This window comes from Genypterus blacodes, unplaced genomic scaffold, assembly GCF_046128005.1.
Source record: "Genypterus blacodes isolate CSIRO-AG114 ecotype Tasmania unplaced genomic scaffold, CSIRO-AGI_Gbla_v1 ptg000040l_1, whole genome shotgun sequence".
Taxonomy (NCBI): domain Eukaryota; kingdom Metazoa; phylum Chordata; class Actinopteri; order Ophidiiformes; family Ophidiidae; genus Genypterus; species Genypterus blacodes.
The window spans coordinates 1,379,811-1,402,234 of record NW_027466853.1 but is presented as its reverse complement, the minus strand read 5'-3'; the positions used below and the strand labels follow the sequence as shown (position 1 = coordinate 1,402,234).

At 39.8% G+C, this 22,424-nt stretch overlaps 1 protein-coding gene across 1 annotated transcript in view; it reads left to right on the top strand.

The window, feature by feature from the left end:
* Positions 1–22,424, top strand: part of adgrb1a (adhesion G protein-coupled receptor B1a) — a 97,963-nt gene that overhangs the window by 64,352 nt on the left and 11,187 nt on the right. Inside the window, exons 17-24 of the mRNA XM_076148513.1 lie at positions 1,474–1,600; positions 8,246–8,349; positions 9,145–9,247; positions 9,473–9,623; positions 10,276–10,345; positions 10,695–10,761; positions 13,448–13,533; positions 20,884–20,982. Coding sequence (XP_076004628.1) covers positions 1,474–1,600; positions 8,246–8,349; positions 9,145–9,247; positions 9,473–9,623; positions 10,276–10,345; positions 10,695–10,761; positions 13,448–13,533; positions 20,884–20,982 — 807 coding nt within the window. The remainder of the gene's footprint in view (positions 1–1,473; positions 1,601–8,245; positions 8,350–9,144; positions 9,248–9,472; positions 9,624–10,275; positions 10,346–10,694; positions 10,762–13,447; positions 13,534–20,883; positions 20,983–22,424) is intronic.

Here is a 22,424-nt window from a genome sequence, read left to right as displayed (position 1 = left end):
TAGCTCATATTGTTGTATTTCTAATGTGAGTGCAGTATATTCTGGAAACACTTTCAGTGTGCACAAATTGTAACACTGCCTGGGAGATAACGAGGGTATTTTAGAGGAAAACGTCAATGCATGTATCAGAGTAAAAATCTAAATCACCATCATCAGAGCAGATTGGACTAAATCACCATCAATTGTCAGCAGGGGAAATTTTTTATTATTATAGTTTTGCAACTTTCTTAGTGGCAGCTTAATATGTCATCAATACTGCTGACAGAGATTTAAATTCAAGCAATAATTTATTTACATGTGTATATTATTTATTAATATCATTTATCCCTGTGAGGGCAGTTGTGTGGCATATTACAACACACACACACACACACACACACACACACACACATCACTTTATTGTACAGAAAGCAAACTTCAGACACAAATCATATGTAAGACCCACACCAGATACATCTATTTTATCTATATAAGTTGAGTTTTCATAAAATAGCTATAAGCATTTGGCACATGTGATCAAACAACAACTAGGTTCAAAGAGCGCAGCCTGCACTGTGGCAACATATATGTAAAACCCCCTAATAAGAGAGCTGTGGGCCTGCACAGTTAAAGTTATATATATATAAATATATAAATGCCACTTTTAGTTGGCTAGCATCATACTGGCTAGCAGAATGCTGCTAATAAAAACATGTAAAAAAAAAAAAAAAAAAAAATAGAGAATGGGTGATAGTCCTGCTCTTTTAGAGAGGACATCAGTGGATGCTTACTTATTGGTAAGAGATGACTGAAGCAGCATACTGCCATTCACACAAATGAAAGTGATACTTATAACTGCAGGGAAGGCAGGCGACTCATAACATAAGAGGTGGAGAATATCTTAGTACATTTACTCAAGAGTTAAGAGAGTTGTATTTAAAGATAGAGAACTCTGTTGGAGAAAGGAGACTTTCACCTGAAAGCACTACACCTATATGGCTCTGCACACCACTACTGCTAGTTTGACCAGCTTTACCAACTGGTACAAATGGTCTTTCAATGGGTGTTTTCATGTGTTTTTGTATAGTTAGTATCCAATCAATTTGTTACCGATTACCGAATACAAACACAATAGCACGGAATAATAATAATAATAATAATAATAATAATAATAATAATAATAATAATAATAATAATAATAATAATAATAATAAAAGAAAACTCGATACTATAATGTTAATAAAGGTTTTGAGGTGGATATTTGCGGTGAGTTGTGTCCAGACAGATAGCTGCAACACGCCGCTCACATCCTCTTCATCACCCGCTCACTTCTCTCTCCGCGCCTTCGCCTCCTGCTATCGGCGGCGATGTAAAGTGGATTAAATCGCCGGTGTAACGTGGAGGGATTTGGATGACTTATTTGTTTGTGTTGCCGGGTCTGTTCCATTCACCACATCGCTCGTGTGGTTTGTGTGTGTGTGTGTGTGTTTTCAGCTCCTCTCTGCTGGGATCCTGGTCTGCCAGGGGCTGCAAAGCCGTGATAGTCGACTCATTCCGAACCAAATGCGTGTGTGACAGACTGTCCACCTTCGCCATTTTAGCACGGCTAAACCCCGAAATGGTAAGTCCGACATCCTCCTCCCTTCACTCGGTTGACGTTAAAGGTTTCAAAATGATGTGTTTGTAAGCTTTTATGCGTTCGCACCTGCCAGGCTGCTTTTTTTCTCTCTCTAAAGGGCGTCATTGTGATTGCATATCAACAGATCCTCCTCCCATCTGGACATGCCAAAGCCATGCTGCAAAAAAAATGGATTTTAGGGTGTTTTTCCGTAGGATGAACTCCGGAAAAATAGATTGTATGTCAGCAAATACACACCAGAGTGTGTTAACCGATGCAAATGAACAGTCACAGATACTGAAAGCCACACATGACAAAACATGTTATAGCTGATAATCATACCTGCATGCATAACCCCCCTCACCACCACCGCCTCCCATCCCTCATTCTATGCCAACACGAACAATTGATCTTCACATTATCATAATTTAGCATATTTGACTAATGGTGTCTCCATGGTTACCAGGCCCCACGTAGAGGAAGGCACTGCTTGTGCTAACGTAATCTGCGAAAGACACATTTTGAACCCCCTTGCAATCCAGTTTCAGTGCATATAGTGGGAGATGAGCCACAGCTGGACAGAGTGAGACTGTGTGATCATGGAGATGTGTGTAAAATGACTGCAGTGACTCAAACATGCCCCACTTTCTTTGGGGAAAGGGCAGCGGCTATGTAGGGAATTTTCATTCAGAGCGATTAGTTATTATTAGACTGGAAATTGCCTCAGAAGCAGTTTGCTCGCGAGTTGCCCTGGTAACAGCATGGGTACCAGAGGCTCTTAAAGACAGAGGAGGCAGTGTGCTGTTTATTCAGGCTTCATGGCGTATATGGGGGCACCTCCAGTAACGTTGGCTTGCATATCATGATTAACCTTGAGTTTAATGGTATGAAGGGTTCAAGATGGTTGATTGAAATTAGCAACAAGAACAAGATGTTAATGTGGGGACTGTATGGTTACATTTGTTAATCCATGAAAATACTATTTCCCAAATCTTTTTGCTTGTTCCATCCTCTGAAATGCTTGCATTATTCTAGAAATATTACTTTTAGGCTTTTTCATCATATGTCAAAAAAGGAGCTATTCAAACATCATTTTAGTCACAATTGGACCTTTATTCACTGCATTTGAAGGAGTTATCACAACTGCAGAGTGATTTAAATGTGTTGATATATAATGTAGTCTTAGTTGTGGTCATGCTGCTGTGTTGTAGTGTAGCTGAGGTTGACTGGGAGGTACAGGGTCACAGTGCTGTAGGCTAACAAGCTGCACGCTCACACAATGAGCAGCTTAGCCAGCATGGCTGACAGCAGCAGTGGCTTTAGATGCTGCTAGCACGTGTAGGAGTGCCAGGAAAACATGGATTCAGTGGTTACAGCAGTGATTTCATTGTATTAACACAATTAAAATAAAGGTTTTGAATCATGAATGTTGAACTGTGATATGTGTGATACAGTGCATAGGTATGTGACAACATGAAAGGGTGTCCAGATATACACAGTCATGGCCTTTATTTCCCTTAAAATCTACCTCAGACTGTATCGCACGTTTGTTATGTTCCACATCAGAGCAGATTGGACAGTATTGCCATGATTACATCATAGGTTGCTATGATAATTAGTTTCCAATTTTCAAAGTTTGCTCTGAGGCTAATTTCACCAGTTAGGGTCAGGGTTAGCATTTGATAAAGCATGAAGCAGAACTTTTGTACAAAAACTTTTGCATTAATGCAGAATGGTATTAAAATGTGTCAGAAGTGTTTTAATGCCTTATATGGACAAATTACATTACATTACAATCATTTGGCAGACGCTTTTATCCAAAGCGACATAAATTACATTACCACCCTTCGCAGAGAAGGGAGCAATTGAGGGTGTGGTGCCTTGCTCAGGGGCACCTCGGCAGGGGCTTGAACCAGCGACCCTCCGGTTCCCAAGCAGAAGCACTACCCACTGAGCCACTGCCTCCACTGCTATCCATTAAATCAGTGGTTCCCGAATTTTTTCTTTCGTGACCCCTTTTTATAGAGCAGAAGTTTTTCGCGCCCCGTGCCTCTCTCTAACCCCCATCCGGGCTGATCGGCGTAACATGGGGTGTGGGGAGACGATACAAAACAATACCTGACAGCATTTCACAAATGAAAAAATGTTTAGAATAGCCGGGAAGTTACAATGAAATGAAATGTGCTCTCAGGTAAACCCAGGTGGCTTCTGCCTCTGGCGCCGACGCGTCATAATGACGTCAGATGGCTGTGCCAGGTGGAAGCATGCATGCAACCGGAGAACAAGCTGCGGCGAAAAAAAGTCGCCCACGGTCTAAAGTGAAAGCATCGCGGAGCGCGTTGTCAAGGCGGCAGCACATTGTGTCCCGCGAGCCGCATGCAGCTCTTTGCCTGCGTTTTGTTGTTGAATGCAGATTGCGCTCGATCACTTGTACTTGAATTGAATAAGATTAATCGTTAGGTGCAGCCCTAATGGTTGTCAGGTAGAGTTTTGCTTTTACAGAAGTGAAGTAAATGAGTATTGACTGACAATTATCAGATAATAAATATTTCAATTGGTTGAGCTCTAATGTGAGTTGTTGATCTTTGGCTCTGGCCTCCTTGGGCCTTGCCACTACTTGTGTCCATGTCAGCTCTGCATGTCTGTACTAAAGCTCTGACAGATCCTTCGGCCAAAATGGAGGAGAGTGTAATTCCTCTCCCTTCCTCCACTGGGGAATTTTTTGAAACACACATGGATGCCGTGCTAATTATTCCCTTTTCATCACCCCATTTATCATGCCCCTGCGCTGCATTACATTTAAGGTACCACTCTCCCTCCATCCACCACTTCTTTCCCCCTCTTGATCCCACCTTTCCTGTTCACTTGCTCATACAACTTTGCTTCATGATAGAAGATGTCTCTGCTTTTGAAATCAAAAGCCTCAGAAATCTTGAATGAAAGGACAATGTTCTAACTTTCCAAATCCACCAATTTGCCACACATATCTGCTATGGTGAATGTGAGGATGGTTTTTGAACCCCGGCATTTAGTATTGTTACATGCACATTCATGCAGACCTAGATAATTGGTTGGTAAATCATACTTGTACTCAGTTTCACACTGCACACAAACCATAGAATCCTATTCATTCTGCCCATGTATGTGTCTTATCCTCATTTTTGTCTAAATTGCAGTCGAGGACAAAATTCAGACTATGATGTGACTGTAAACATTGTGACTGTCTGTATTTTGAAGAGAGAGACAGTGGAAGTTCACATCTTTATTCCTGCTTATATGATCAAAAACAAAGTCCGATTAACAACCCGTCCCTTCTTCTAAAATAGCACTTCTCCTGGTAACACTGAACACTGTACTTGTTGGTGTGATCGTATTTGTTTCCGTTACTATTTGCAGTCGAGGTTGAAAGATCTCCTGCCAACCTGTGCATCTCTTTAGTGATGCGAGCTGAAATGTCTCTCTGTGCTCTAATGGAATATTGTGATCTGGTCACTTTAATGAGATGGTAGAGCTCTTAGTTGGCATCTGTGTGATACTCCCAGCCAAGCTCTGTCATTGGCTGTGGAGGAAGTAAAAGTTTGTATATCTCAGTAGACGCCTTTCCAGTCCACTGCACTCGTAATCATTTCTTTTCCCCTCCCTTTGCTTTTAGAGAAGGAACTCACTGCAGTGCAGATTAATCAGAAGGATTTAATTAACTTGGCCCCGGCACACACATCAAACCTGGAGACAAGACAGGCTATAAACTCAGCCAATTATCTTCTGCTAGAGGCATGGGTGGAGAAACTCCCTCATGTTGTGGTCCCCTCATGTCCACTCCCACCCCCAAGCTTATTTCATTAGTGTGTCCCTTCTCTGCACCTCACTCCAACCCCCAGACTACATTGTCATGCAGTAATATTAAGGTTGGATTGATGTATTGACTGGGATTGGCCTTTGATTGGTCCTGTAACTCATCGGTACTGAGCCCTGGAATCTCTTCAGGTTTTTAAAGATGCTTATTATCTGCAGTGCAACTAGTTGTTGTGCTTGACCAAGTTGGCACTCTAAAACTACAATGGCATCCAAGTGATCAGTTTGGAAGGTGCTGGATAAAGTACCTTGAAACTCTAGTTATGAGTATTATTTGCCCTTTAGATAAATAACTTGAGAAATTTTACTAAAAGTATCAAAAGTGTGTAATTTTTGCATAATAACCGTACTTAAGTATTGAAAATAAAAGTAAAGGACTTTGTGTCACTGTGGCATTTGCACTTGGTGATTAAGTCTCCGGATAAACAAACTCTGCTTTCTCAGCCAGCACTCCACATTTCTGTAAGACAAAGCATAGCACATGTCTAGGTGAGGAAAAGCAGTCAGTTATTTAAGCAATCAATTCATATTGAGCTTTTTCTGTCATAAATATTCCATTTAAGTTCTTGTTAAAACATGATCTGTCTTTAGTACGGCACTAGTTTCCTCTGGGCTTTACCTCATGTCATCACAATCCATTTTCTCAGATTGGACCCAATTTATTTCATCCAATTTCTTCATCATTGTCCTGTCTTTCAATTTGGATTTAAGAGGACAATTTTCTGTCTTTGAGACCTGGTGTGATAATGGGTTCTATAAGTATATCACTTAATTTCGATCATTATTGTTATAGCTTGTGACTCAGTACTCATGCAGTGTTTTTAGATTTAGAGCATATACATAAACCAATAAGTTAACATTGGAAATGTGAAACACCAATTTTACCATAACACAGGCATAGACTCACAGACTTACACAATACCCATGCACCCTGATGCAGCTGCTGCTGCTATGGTACAATATTACCATGGCAACCATTACAATGTCTGCTGTGGCAGAGGGATTGTGTTCAGCAGCCAGATTTTAGGATGAAGAATTTGAATCATACTGTATACAATATTTATATACATTGTGCAATACAGTATTTGTGATATAGTATGTGTGTGTCTGTGTGTCCGTGTGTGTGTGAGTGTGATGCTGTTTTGAGGTGTTTCATTGTGCTGAATTACCTTGAAGTCACCTTGCTCTCCAGCTGATGCTCAAAAGCAGCCTGCCAATTTATCTTGAGCACCAAAAGCACTATGTCTTTGGGTGTGTGTGTGTATGAGTGTGCGTGCGTGCTAGTTCAGACTTTAGTACGATTACATAGACCTTAAAGCTTGCTTATATAGTGATAAACTAAATAAATTCATCATGTATGCACCTTAATGCAACTGAAATTGGCACATTCAAAGTAAGAGTAGTAATCTAACAGACCTAGATGATTTGATTGTGAGTCGATTTATTCAGGCATTTAAACATCTTAACTTGAGTAAGCTACCTCCGCATGCATTTTCCACAATGTGCACTCGCCTCGTGCTGTGATTATGCAACTCGTGTTGTTTGCTCGGAGAACAGAAGAATCTTATTGATTATTTGCATGTGCACAGCTTAATCACATTTGTGCCTTAAACTGCAGTCAGGACACACAGTCAGAGTTCACTGAGTGCACGTAAACATACTGATTGTGTTTGTGCTCCAACATTGTGCACTTAAGTTCAAACTGTTTAAAATTGAACGGACCGCTTCAGCATTGCTCTGCATAAATCAGTTTAGCCCTAATAGAAGCAGATTTTCAGTAACCTGAGGCAGGACAAAGCCATCAGGCCTCATTTATTGACCCTGCACACAAACATACATGCTCTTACCTTGAGGGAATTCACAAAAAATGCGGGATTCTTAAAATTGTGTCTTTAACAGAAGAACTTTGGAGTGAAGCATTCAATGTACGAGAGGTTGGGAGCGCTATGAAAGACACGGACAAATCTGTGTTTGACATTTTTCAATAATAATTTGAGAATTCATATCATGTGGGAATAAGGGATCAGATCAGAGGTCTGCACTTGTGTGTGTGTGTGTGTGCACATTTTGCAGGTGGTGTGCGCACTGCACCCGGATATCACTGGATTGGCATGAATACATTTGTAACCTGTCGCCTCCTTGTCTCCCCTGAAGCACTGTGGTAGTAGGCAGTAGGGGATCGTCTGGAACCGAACTATAACACTCAAATCACCTTGGTTCTGCCCTGAGAGAAACTTCAAACTATTTTTTTTTTCAACTGCTCTTGGTCTTTGTGTGTCATCCTCTGAATTCCAAGTGGGTTCTTATAGAACACACCCTGGTTCAGATCAGGTGGGATTCATCAACACATTTGTCATGGTACAATCAAACTGGGTCCCATATGCAGCTTTCAATTAATCAACTGTGGATTTTTCTTATTTTGTTCACATGCCACCTGGTACACAATTGTTTTGACAATCATCCCATCACATCATCTCTGGTCTTGGCTGATCAGTCTTTACTTGTGACTTCATTTGGAACTTGATTTGGGAATTGGCCTGTCTTAGCTTGAGACGTGCCATGGGACAAGTGTGAAAACTTGCTTGTGACTTGCAAAACAATGATTTGCACATGGCAAGTACATCATTTTTGTGATGCCTCATAGGTGATTTTCTTGTAAATCGTTGGTGATGCTATTCTTGTGGTGACAGTATCATATCCTGACACGGAATGTAATTCCAGCCTTCCATTAGAGACATGGACACTGTAATGGAAACCTTTTCACATTCTTCTCTTCTGATTGCTTTCTGTTTTCAGAATATGGATAAAACACAGCTCCCATCTGTGACACTGATCGTGGGCTGTGGAGTGTCCTCACTGACATTGCTGCTACTCATCATCATCTATGTGTCGGTTTGGAGGTAAGAAAAGACACCTTTGACTGAGTTCAACTATGGCATCTTTTGATTAGGGAAGGGTTTCCAAGAGCACCTTTTAAATGAAAAATAAAGTTGCCCAGAGTGCACTTTGCAGCCACAGTGTTCATGACAAGGAGGCAGCTCACTTGTGATCGCACTCAGAGTTAGTGACAAGTGGGACTCCTTAAGTCAAAAGATCCACAGGTGCTTAACAGTCCATGGGAAGAAACATTAAGGGTTGTGTAGTAATCTTTTTCCGGTTTGACAATGTTAGGGATGGATGTTAGGGATGGAGAAAAATCAACACACTTGTGTTTCCATACTGGCAAGACTGTTTACACTCATTGTGTTAGTTATGACATGCTACAAGGGGAATAGAATGTTGCCAATGTTAGTCACAATGAACAATCACTTCAACAGCAATCTGGGTAATTGGGATTTTTTGGTTGTATTAATTTGCAAGATCGCTTAATAAACATAGACACCCACAGCACTAGCTGTATAGGAAGCTTATTATGGTGACGTCTGATCCATCTGATGTGTGCATTGTTCCCTGAAAAGCACAACTTCATTAGAGAGGGATTCTGTACTCCCACCATGTATGAATGTGTGTGTGCGTACAACATAGAGAATGCATGACTAGCTGCTATCCATGTACATGTTCTATGTTGTGCCTGTCAACGTCCTTTTGTGAGTATAATTTAGGCATTTGTCTGCAGCTGCCAAATTGTGCTTGAATTTAAGATTTTCCTTGTGCAGTATCCTTGTTCAACAATTTCTCGTCTTATTTTTCTCCAGGTACATCCGATCGGAACGCTCAGTCATCCTTATCAATTTCTGCCTCTCTATCATTTCCTCTAATGCCCTTATTTTGATTGGACAGACACAGACAAGGAATAAGGTAAGGACCAATCCGGAAAGGGGTTTTCCGCATTGTAATAAGGACAAGATGGAACCATCACTGTTTAAATGCCATAGCAGAAATACGGTTTATCTTAACAATGGCACTATGATCCTTTCATTCAAATATTCAACATTCAAATCCCCCACATTGTCCATAGTGCCTATATTGGATCTATGAACTTTACTCTCTGGGCTTAGTTCTCTGTTTTTGCTGTCGTTTCAGGTCTTGTGCACCCTCATAGCGGCATTTCTTCATTTCTTCTTCCTGTCCTCTTTCTGCTGGGTTCTGACTGAGGCATGGCAGTCTTACATGGCGGTGACTGGCCGCCTCAGGAATCGCATCATACGCAAGCGTTTCCTCTGTCTTGGCTGGGGTGGGGCTTTTTTCTTTTATCATATTATTACTACTGTTATTTTGTTATTATCACATATGCTATGCTTTTGTCTCACCTGTGTGTTTATTTAGTTACAGATGATCAATTGAATACATTACATTACGATCATTTTGCGGACGCTTTTATCCAAAGCGACTTACATTACATTATATTTCCACCCTTCGCAGAGGGGGGAGCACTTGAGGGTTCGGTGCCTTGCTCAGGGGCACCTCGGCAGGGACTCGAACCGGCAACCCTCCGGTTCTTAAGCGGACGCTCTACCCACTCGACTACTGCCTCCCTATAAATAATATCCCTATATATAATAAGGTGGAAAGCTAGTTAAGAGGCCAACAAATTTGCTATCAGTGTGTCTCAGCCCGAGGAGGGTATATATGCTCATGTAAATGTCTGGGTTCTCAAGTCTTGGAAATTTTTTGGAAAATGATTTACTTATTTTACTCCTGGAAAATCATTTTGCCACTGAAATTGCATGAAATGGATATTATGATCATCCTCATGCTATAATTCTAGTTTTCAATAAAACAAACTCAAAGCTCTCGATCCTTAGCGGAGGTTTGCTTTCTTTGAATCTTAGCATGAGCTCATTTCTCACTCTCTCATGGAAATCTGCAATTTGTTTTTTCCTCAGGTCTCCCTGCACTAGTCGTGGCAATCTCAGTGGGATTCACCAAGGCAAAGGGCTATGGAACACCAAGCTAGTAAGCATCCTCTGCAATACTTCCTACATATTCCTATAGCATTACTATTGTATGCACCTTGCCATCTTTAACCTCTTTAGAATATGTATTATGCAGGGATTTTATACATTGTCTCCAACACACACACACACACACGCACACGCACCCACACACACACATTTGGTTATTCATCCCAATGTTTTCTGTCTCATCTATCTTTTACTATTGTTATGCATCCTCTCCTCTGTCTTTCACCTCATTATGTCTCTCCTTTTTCCATGTTTATTGCCTTTTGCCCCTCTCTCTCCCCCCCCCCCCCTGTTTCTTCTAATGAAATCTTTGTCCCCCCCTCTTCTCTTGCTCTCTCTAGCTGCTGGCTGTCTCTGGAAGGAGGTCTTCTCTATGCATTTGTTGGACCTGCTGCAGCTGTAGTCTTGGTACTTCCTCTTCACTCTTTTCCTTCTCTCTGTTCTCTTGCTTCTAATGCTTCTGCACCAAACTAAAGTCTAGACTAGAGTCACTTTTGCTGAGCCTTTAAATGGAATCGAATTTGTGTCTTTATAGTGCAAACTACATTTATTTAACTGTAATTAGTGTATTTACTTCTACTTTTTTTGTAATCAATTGATATCTTTGCTTAAAACATTTTTGTTGGCACAATAAAGACACAAATTTCATTCCATACCTTCATGAAACGCTTAAATTCTATTTCCGGTATCGTTAATTGTTAATTTTTTACACATCAACAAATGCCATATTCAGGCAAACAGCAAAGAAAGAATGATATGATATAAGAAACACATACACATAATAGAGCAAACATTAAATAGCTAAAATGATAAACAGCTGCATAAAAGCAAGTCTGTAATAAGTACATAAAAAGTAAATGTTGATTCCATTAGTGTCAAACTATTTTGTGGAACTGCAACTGGATTTGGGCCCATTCAAACTCCACATACTGAGAGGAGCAAAGATTAATGAGACTAATATAGTTATAGTCAACAAATGAATCACCTGTTTAAATCAGCATGGCAGGTATGTAGAAAGCTGCTTAGAGAGAAAATTCCTCTTCTGTGCATCATATTGGTTCTTAGAGGTAAGAACAAATGTCATCACTAAACTGTCACAAGTGTTGGTCTCAGCTACTAGATAATGTAAGCTAGGTCAAGACGTTCCATATGTTCAGATTTGTTAAATCACTCCACTGCATGCACAAATGAGAACACCCATGCACTATAATCCATGTCTGACATTTTATGATGACAATGAAGTTGATAAGTTTAAACAAATGGGGTGTAATTCAATTATGTCAACTCCACAGTGTCCCCCAATAAGTACCACGATAACTGAAGCTCATTCATAAAGCTTACCGTACCGAAATTAGCACAGCAAGGTTCCGTTACTGACTCATTGTTGTAATGAGCTACTTCAGTTTAAAAGCTAGCTTATCTCTTGTGTGGACATGTCCAAAAAAGAAGAGGGGAGGGAAGCCTAAATCCTCTGACTGTGAGATAATGCTATAATGCTTGAGTAAGAGGCACAATGCCACAAGAAATTGTGCAAGATCAGATGAAAACCTTCCATTTAAGTAAACGGACTAATCAACTGAGTGGGTTTATATAAGAGCGTTATTGATCACATCTCAGTGACGGGGTGTTTTATGAATAGCTTACTTGACATGCAGGTGTAGAGATTATGTAGTGACGTCTTTCAATGCAAATGATAACTGCTGGTGCGGGTATCAGAGGTTTATGATTGAGGACACATGGTTAAGTGACATTCTGGCCTAACTAACCCAAGCCATGGTAGTTTGATGATGCCCTCAAAGGTAGTAGTGGGAACATGACCCCTTCGGAAGCTCCAATTCCAGACATATGTTAGATCCCCTGGTGTGACAATATGTACGTGTAACTTATTCTTTTGCATCTTCATGGAGACATGCAGGGTGCAATGCTAAATAATATCTCGGGCGTACATATTGTGATGCCAAGGGATCTCACAAAGCGTCCATTTTGGATGAGTGAGCAATGAGGTGTTTCATGAAGCTTCAGTTTCCCATCACTACTCTAATGTATATGAATGCAGAACAAAGAGATTCTCATTTGCATATATCTTCTTCTGCATTACATATTTACTTACAATCAGACCGCCTGTAAGAACAGAGATTCCTCCCCAACTAGAGCCATGTTCACATGTCTTGAATAAATGACAAGCTTGAATTAACTAAGGAAATCAATTATAATTAGTTAATGAACTAAAATCCCCAGTAATCAACAAGGATTTCATCCAGACTGCCAAAATACAACGTCATTGTTTATGTAATAATCTAGTAGTTTTAGTTTGTTTCCAGTGCCTCTGCACATCTCCAAGTGAACAGTTGGTTTTTAGAAGCCTTTTGATTAAGCAACTTCTGCCATTTGTAGCTTATAATCTTTTTCCTTTTTTTTTTAAATAGGTGAAATCCCAAAGTATTGAGCTGCCATAATATCATAGGTCGACACAGTCAATTATGCCTTTAAGTTCATAGGACTAATTGCAATTTGTTAATGCTAATAAATCCATATTTTTTTTTTACTACTAATACCTCTCACACGTCATTGGTTGCCTGATATTTCTATCAAGATCATTTAATGGCTACTACAAAATGTGTGATTTTGGGTCATTACAGATTAAAGTGATGTGGTATTGGATTCCATGCTTGAGACACATTCACAGACAGCTGATGTAATGCCAATTGTGACCAAACACAGCCAGTGACAAAACTCTTGACAGTGTCAGAGATTAGTACCAAAATCTGCAACTACTGACTCTGTCGTCTGTGTGTCAAAATGTGTAATCTGACATGCCTCAAACCTAACATTCTAACACAGATACTCATCCCACACAATGGTAAATGTAATTTTTAAGATCACAAAGTCTGTAGCTGTAAGACAGTAGAATCAAGTCATTGCGCTAAAGAAGCCGAGTGTCTTTATTGTGTGTGATGTGAGTGATTCATTTCTGTGCATGCTGCCATCGTTATTCTCAGTATCACTTATCAACATCAGAGTGGTGCTATTCATGTCAAGACCTTAATGAAATGTGTTTGACCGACTGTAATCATGTGCTTCTTCTGTTTGGCAGGTTAACATGGTTATTGGGATTCTCGTTTTTAACAAACTGGTGTCCAAAGACGGCATTACTGATATGAAACTGAAGGAGAGGGCGGGGTATGCCTCATACCACACATCCATTTTACACAGCGACCTATAACCAGCCTTAACCAATAAGCAAGAGGGAGGAATTACTGATTGACTCTGAGGAGAGATAAGGGAAAATTGGAAAACTAATGGGGGCGAGTCGGGATTGGGAATTATAAATGAATTATTTAAAAAAAAAAAAAGCAAACAGAAAAATGCAATTTCTCATATAGGCTACGAACAATGCAGCCAAAAGAGCTTGGTGATAGAGCCAAATAGAGACAGAATATTGTGGAAACGGCTGTCTGGTTGTTGGTCCTGCACAAATTGAGCAAGATGATGATTCATCTCATTGTGTTTTGTTAAGTTTCAAATGTGTCACATTTTCCTCCAGCTGCTTTTTGTTTGCAGGTGTTGCTATTGATGTAAAGTTTTGTAAATCTTTCATCGTCTTTTTTCTCTTTTTTTGGTTATTTCCAGTAAAGCGGAGCAGGGCTCTAACACTATACGATCTGAATCAGAGGCAACCATTCATTTACAGTTTCAGACAACTAAAAACACATGACATTGTACCATATTTGCTACTATACACTGGGGGAATAATATATGCCTCTTGTGAAAAAACACAGCAGAAATAAGCATGTAACTTGTTTTCCTTAATCTGGATTTTTAACTCTTTAGACTTGGACACCAAAGATCAAACATTATACAGTTTATACAACTTGTTTACAGTTGTGTCTACATGTGTTTGTACTTTGTCACTAGAGTCTAGCCGTTAGTCTGTTGTATCAAATCAAATCCCACTGGTCACACCAGAAAGCCCATTTGCACACTGCTCCTCTTTACCTGCACTCTCTTTGTTTCCATTGCATTGTTGGTGCATTCAAATGTTATTTTCTTTCTTTCTCTGAAAAAAATGTTTACTTTCTTCAATGATTCTCTCTTCTCAACTGTTTTTTGCTGTCTAAAAATGTTATGTTTGAGTTTGCACAGAATCCCCTCTCTCTCACTCAGGGCTCTTCAATCAGGAACACATCAGTCTCAGAAGCCCCCTCCCATGCCATCAGTGATTGGGTAATACCTGCCCATCCCACCCTCTTTTTAATAATTGCCTACTAGCCCTGCCAATCACCAAATCTGCTGAATCCTCTTGATTGGCTAACTATTACTTCCTGCCTATTGACCCTGCAATTTATGTTACAACTTTTAGCTGCATACATTGTAATACATTCTTGCCTCAGGTACTGACAATCGCTGCTATGCTTTGAAAGAAAAGGTGATGGCTATCTCTACAATAACATAGTAACTGTGTGCAGTAATATTGGTTACATGAGTTGGTAGGGATTGCGTGTGTTCAGGTCATGGGGGGGAAGTTATTGTGTTTGTAGTTTCTGGTTGGAATGTGAGAATTAGTACAATATTTAGCTGTGTTCAGTCCACATTTCTAAGCTTGCCAGGCTTGCCTTGTGTCCAATTTTCTGGAAACGAGTCTCTTCTTTGTGTTTAGTCCAATCCCTGAAAACAAGCCCCTGCCTTGATGATGCTAAAATTTAGGAACAAGTGGACAGAGGACAAGGACAGCACAAGATTGAATGCGCAGTGAAGGGCGATTTGCATCTTGCAATCATGTTCCCACAGTCAAATGCCTGTTATTGTCTTTTTCTTACTATGTGTCAGCCATGGTATTTCCTCGTTTGCATATTGGGCAAGTTTTCAAAGAGAACATTGTCATGGAAACATTCAGATCCGTTTCATTATGATGGTAAATTATAGCGGTATGACATCTGGGTGACAACAGTTTAACAGTTTTTGCCTCACATGTGTTATGAAATGGACATCTAGGCCCACTTACTTGATTACCTGATTGATATTTTTTTTATTTGTGAATTTTGATCTGATTACCATGCATTCGACACGGAATCTCCCCACCATTTGGGCTATTGCATGATGGCAGAGTTGTTACATATGTAGCAGCTCATTAACATGTTGATTTTGACAACAACCCATCAGTGATGATACACTGGTGCACAAATTAACATTAGACAAGCTTCATGATTAAGCTGAAATGATTGCGGCACATATTTAGCGTTGATTTTGTGACTAGATCAAAAAGCAGTCATGGAATGTACAAAAGAGCACACATCTGTTTTCTGCTCACTGTAGCCATTCTCAGTACCTTGGCTGCCCAAAATCCCTCTTGACAGTGCTTCAAAAAGGCTTCAATGAATCTGAATTCCTGGGACAGGCTGGCTTGGTCACCAGCAGTAGAAGCTAACAGTCCAAATGGTGCAGGAAATCTGTGACTTACATTCTAGAACAAAGGCAATTGACAGGTAAAGCTAAGCTGTGAATTGTGTGTGAGGGACGTGGGTGTCAGGTGAACTAGGAGGAATGGGAAAAGTCTTAGGAGACGGCTGGTAGACAGGATGTGGAGTGGCAGGCTTGTAATAACAGATCAGTGACAGATAGCTGGAAGCTGCAGAAAAAATGTTAATGGGATGAGTGATCAGAGTTGGACGTGTGTGTCACTGTGAAAGGCTTTGTGTGTGTGTGTGTTTGTGTGCTCCCCTGGAAATAGTCTTAGTCATTATCTGATGAACCCACCAGAAGAATCATTGTACTATTCCTATATAATATTTCTGTAGCATCGTTTTTGTGTTACTGTAATTTATGCCACATAGTTCCGGAAAATAACAAATTGATTTAATTACAGTCTATCTTAAACTTGACAACAGCATTTTATATCTCTGAGCCTTCATCACATGTAAAAACCATACTTAACCACGTTTAGATTATTCAGCCCCTAGATCAATCAACTCACATTGCCAGCTTGATAAATATTCTCTGTTAAAATCAGTACAAGCTGTTGGTAATCAGTATGAATTGGTCAGATATTTCTTGATTAGCAAATCAAGAAACAATAAAATCATTTGTATCCTCAAATCTTGTGTTTGTGGATTATAACTGCCTGGCTGCTTCAATCATGCGGACAGTGAATATGAGGGAGCAAGTTGAAGGCTTCATGGCCAAATTCCCCTTACATAAATAACGTTTAGTTACAGTATTGATTTGTTATCAGGACAGCTCACAACTAGTAAAAATATTTATTAAAAACATCACTGCAGGAAGCATACATGGATTGCAGCCAGTAAAATGTTGTAACGGCCCCAGTACACTTCAAAAGATGGAGACCAAAAAGATGAAAGATCTTATCCTTGAACACCACAAGACATAAAGTATCAAGGACCTTTATCATTGGCCAGTTGTATCACAAGTGAGGGGACGGTGGGCAGAGATCAACCAGCCATGTTATATTTGAATTAGTTATAGCCAGGGGTAGGTATCTGAAGTAAATGATAGCGTTGAGGCTTGTATAAGACATCTTTTTGCCCTGAAAGCTGTATTTTATGTAAGCAGTTTTTAAAGAAGTATTCTGGGTCTACTCCCCTGGCTATTGGATCAATCACAGACCACGCATACAATCCCACACAATTAACTCAACTCGCCTCCTACGAAATGGCAAAGAGCCATTTCAAGTTGGTTCTGAAAAAATGTTTAGGCCTTTCTAATGTACACAAAAAAATCTTGCTTAAATATTTATGTGGACAAAATATAAATGGCAAGGTGTCATGAAAACGTATATTTTGTTCCACAGAACTGAATTTGTGTACCTAGAATCGTCAGTTACCCCCATAGTGAGACTTCAAGCCTGATTTCATTTCTCTACCCCTGAACTAACTCCAGTACTCATGGCTGATCCTGCTGTTTTGAATACTTAAAGTGACTTCTCTTTCATTCTGCCGTGGTCACACTAGAAATAATTTGCCAAGCATTTAAGCAAGGAAGAAAGAGTAGTTTATGTCAGTGTGGATTTACTTTTACCTTGAAACACATGCAGGTTAGGTGTATTAGAAACTGATTTGGCCGTAGGTGTAAATGTGAGTGTGAATGTTTGTCTCTGCATTTGTTTCTGCTCATTAATTGACTTGCGACCTGTCCAGGGTGAACCCTTCCTCTCACCCACTAACAACTAGGATAGGCTCCAGCCCCCCCAAAGCTGGTGTAGAGTATGGATAGAAGGATGGATTCATTTCAGCAAAGATGAGGATGATAACAAACATTCAGTTCAAGTTATGGAATTATTGTTTGTTTGTACCTTTTTTCTTTTTCATTATAGGAAACAGGAAGGTATGAATGATTCTGCATGGTTGCCAGGGAGTACAGGTCTTCATGAAACAGACACGTGGAAAACCTACCCAAACCTGGAATGTTGAAATTTATTTTAAATCAGAGAATAGCGCAAAAAGGGACCCGAGGACAGTTGGACCTGATGCGGAACAGAGCAGGGGGTAATTAAATGTGATTTGATCCAAACTGACCCTAATAGAGTGCATCATTACTGGCATGATGAACATGTAGCTTTTCAATATGTTCCTCATGCCAGCAAAGAACACTGCACTGCCTCCCCGTCAAAACGTGTATTTCCTGATGAGACGATTATGATGCAGCCTGTGCTCTGCTGACAGGACACCACTCGGTTCTACGAGAAGAAATATGATATTTACAACATAATTGCCTCACAGATTTGTTGCAAAATGAATGATTATAATTTGGACCTAAGAAACCTGGCAAGTATAAGGACGAGCATAAAGGCTAAAGACAACCAAGTATTGGATGGCAAATATCTCTGCTAACTTTTGAAATGCTGCTTTACATATTTCCATATAAGGCTATATTTACTACCCTGCCCATAATACTTTAGTTCTGTTTGATTTCATAGACAAGTTTTTACCTTAGTCAGTGACAAGTGGTAATTGGTGGGGATGGTGGGGTGCTTAGGGTTTTAGCTGCAGAACCATGGAATTGAAGTCCAAAAAACCTAAAGCACTAATTGAGGCACATGTGGAGGACATAATTAAATCACTTCAGGCCGTACTAAAACAGGGCTCATAGGTCTGCCAAATACATCCTGCTGGCATCTGCTGAATTGGGAGAGTTGTGCCATAAAATCGGTCTTAAGGAATCTGCACTGCATGTCAATGCGACCTATGCTCGTTGATTATTTGACATAGGTTAAGTCAATTAAATCATATCAAAGAAAACTGTTTATATTCAATTCAATTACATTTATTTATTTTGTCTGCCTTGCCTTAATGCACCCTTCCCACATCTAACATTTGCCTGAAGATATCAGAAGCTGTTACAAAAAAAGTGTCGATTGCTTTTTAATATCTTTGCCTCTGGCACACATTTAGTTTCTGTATTGCCATTTTATTTGGAATCGAATTTCTTCCATGATGTGATTTTTAATCCAGCTATCAAGAGGCCACAGAATTGATTCCCTCAGCTCTTCAGATTGAATTTTTCTTTAGCAGGATCACGTATGGCTGAGAAATGTATTTGTTATCACTTGCCAATACCTCCACAGTTAGACTTAGACTTAAACGAACTCTATTGACGAACTCCATTGTCATTCAAACTATACGTATAATGTCTAATATATTTACTGTATTAAAATCCATTAAATATTTTAAAAACAATGGATAATGTAGATGTAAATATATACTTTACTTAATATACATACACATTTCTGTACAATAAGGATGTTAAGAGTAGGGGAATGCTATGCTACCTATAGATTGCACAGAATAAATTAAATTATTGTAATATCAAAACACAATATGTAAAATTAAATGATTGCACATATAATAAATAGAATTTAAATATAAGTTCTATGCAGTCCTTCAAAGGCAATGACAGGCAAATAATATGCTTAAATATAGTTTTGTTTGTGGAGATTAGACGGTCCGAAGAAAGATACACTATGACAGCTTGGATTTGTTCAGACCTGGGACTCATTTGCTCTTGACTCGTTCATCTTTCCTGCCTGAAACACATTCCGAAGAAAGCCAATAAAATATACTTCCAATGGCTATAAAGGAAATTGTTAGCAAGAAACTGGCAAACATTACATTTTGGGGTCAGCCATAAACAAGGATTTCTTTCAATCCAATTTTCATTTTGCAATGACATTAGGGAAACAACAAAATAAACAAACCAAAAAGCAGGAAGAAACGTAATTGTGAGGTTGTTGATACAGGATGCGGCAATGTTGATGAATTAATAGTAGCATTGACTTGTGAAATGACAGCTGTAATATATTGAACATTATATCAGGACACAGTACACATAGTTTTTGTCAACAATGTACCGCAATCATTCTGATTTCTTGATAGTACCAGGTAACTGCCATTATTTGAACCAAACTTACCAGGCTAACCTGACCACAAGCTATTTTTGATCCAGCCTAAAATGGACCCGTAGAGAACCTATCATTACATTACGGTCATTTAGCAGAACCCAGCATTTTTTTTGTTTTTAAAAGATACCTGAATGGGTCATATAGACCTAAAATAGTCACAAGAATAACTAGACCCAGTCCAAGATGCAGCTGTTCTGAACAAAGCCACAAAGAGAGCACCAACTCTTGCAACTCGCCGCAAGAAGTCCTCCCAGAGAACAAAACGCTTTTCTCTCAACTTGTTTCAATGGTAAAGATTGCATCTCTTACATGAGCAGTAGATTTGTGTTTCCTGCCCAGTAATTAATTGCTCTCACATATTTCAAGCTGCACCTCTGGAACCTAGGATTGGAGACCCCTGGTGCAGATGCAATAATTATTTCAATGGTATCCGGATTTAAATTAATACATTCAGTGGACAAAATGTGCCATACATCAAATCATTAACTTTGTTTATATGTTAGCACACCTTATTTTGTATCATTGTTTACTTAATTATTGGCAGCATTAGTCTATATGAGGCCATTATGCAATTATGAGTGTTTGTGTATGACTGTGTGTGTGTGTATAGCCTCAGCATTTGAACTTGGCAATGTTCATATTAAGCAATCAGCTTGACTGAAATGACCGTGAGCTTGAACTAGGATTTTGCTCCTTCAACCCATCATCATCACAGAACCAAAGACTTAAATCTTTCATAGGCATGTGGCAATGTCTGAAATGAGAGATTCTGATGAAGCAGATAAAAGGGTGAGCATGTGAAACATTGACAATACAGAGATGATCCCTCAGGCAAACTTGAAATATAAAATACTCTCCAAAGCATCTCTGTATTAGGCCCCGACTCAACCCACCCCATCCTCCCCACACCCGAGTCCGGCACATGTAAACCTGAAAAGAACACGCAGCTCCTAGCTCGCCCACAGCCCTGAGAGAGAGACTGTGTGAGAATACTGTGACTCACTGTTTGCGTGACTGCCTGTGCGTGCCTGTGCGCACACGCACATCTGTGTGAGTTTGTGTGTAGGTGCATCTGTATCTGTTTGTGTATGTTACAGCGTGTTAATTTGACTTTGCAGTCAGATGACAGTGCCACTGTACAATATGACGCTCAAATGTGCCAAGTGCGGAGTTATCTCTTCGGCTGACGTTTCCACCACAGCTACCAGTAACGCCATGTTAGTCCCGCTAATTATTTTTCCTTAACTCTTCTTACCTCTTTTCTCTGCTCTACTGTGCACCTCCCTTTCTCTCCCTCACTTGATTGGTTCTTTCTTTTATCCCACTTTCATTTCTTCTTCTCCCTGGTGCCCTGGTCGGGATGATTTCACAATTTGAGAGGCTGCTGAAGTTTGTGTGCTACTCCTGAAACCACACTCTGTGTACTGCATGTGTGTGTGTGTGTGTCTTTATAGTACTGTATGTTTATATAATTATCGTGTGTGTGTGTGTGTGTGTGTGTGTGTGTGTGTGTGTGTGTGTTCCTTCACCTTAAGTGGGATGAACCGAGTCACAAAGTTGATTAGAAAACAGGGATACACTTTTGCTGCCTCAGTTTGTATGTCTCTAGATGGATAATTAGGTTTCACAAAGGTATGTTAGATGGGGGTATGAAGAAAGTTGGATAGTTTTACGAAAAATACAGACCACACACACACTTTTCAACTAATACGGGTAACCACCCAAATGCCCTACCCTCTCAGATTTAGGGCTGCATTTACATGGTTACATCAATGTTATCTAATGTGTGAGAACACTCACAATGAAAGCCTGGTTGTCGTTAGTGTCTCCAGGGGGTCTCATGTACGGTCTGAAAAAAATACAAACACATTTTTGATGGGATGTTGGTGACTCACAGGTGTCCTGGTTTGTTTGTTTTTGATAGCAGGGTTGCTAAAAATGGTTCATATAATTTGATTAAAGGGAAAGGTGGTATCGCCAAGGGAAGGTCCCATTAACAGAGGGAACCAAGCCGAATTCAAAAGAATCCAAATGATTCTTAAACATTGTGAGGTTGAGAGAGGGTATGTTCCCATGTTTTGGTTTGTTGATGGGAAATTAATAAACGGATCTCTACTGAAAATAGATGAGGCGTATTTACCCCACGATATACACTATGAATGATGATGCACTTTAAAAGCTACTGTTTCTTATTAAGTAATGGTACGGTGAGTACAGGAGCACAGCCATATGGAAGAGGACAGGTGTCATCCTGCGTTTATTAGAATAATGCGCAGCCACAACTTACTGCACTTACTGCACATCCACGTAATAGTAATGACGTCAAGCAAAGTGGAGAAACGGGACACTGGCTGCACCTCATCCTGGTGCAGGTGTTCAGATGCTCTTCTTGTCTATTACAATAATAAGATCAGTGAGCTCCTCTGGCGCAGAAAATGCTTTCATTATTCATTTAAGATGTTGTAGGCTAATAATAAACAAATGAACTCCTAAGTGGCACCAACGCACAGACACAGACACTGCCATGGCTGACGTCAAGGCAACCCCGCCGTTTCAGGAGTCTGTGGAGGTACCAGTGTAGTTTCACTTGACACAGTAAATAATACAATAATTTCTCCCTTGTTGAATCAATCTTATACGTCATGACAACTTTAAAGTA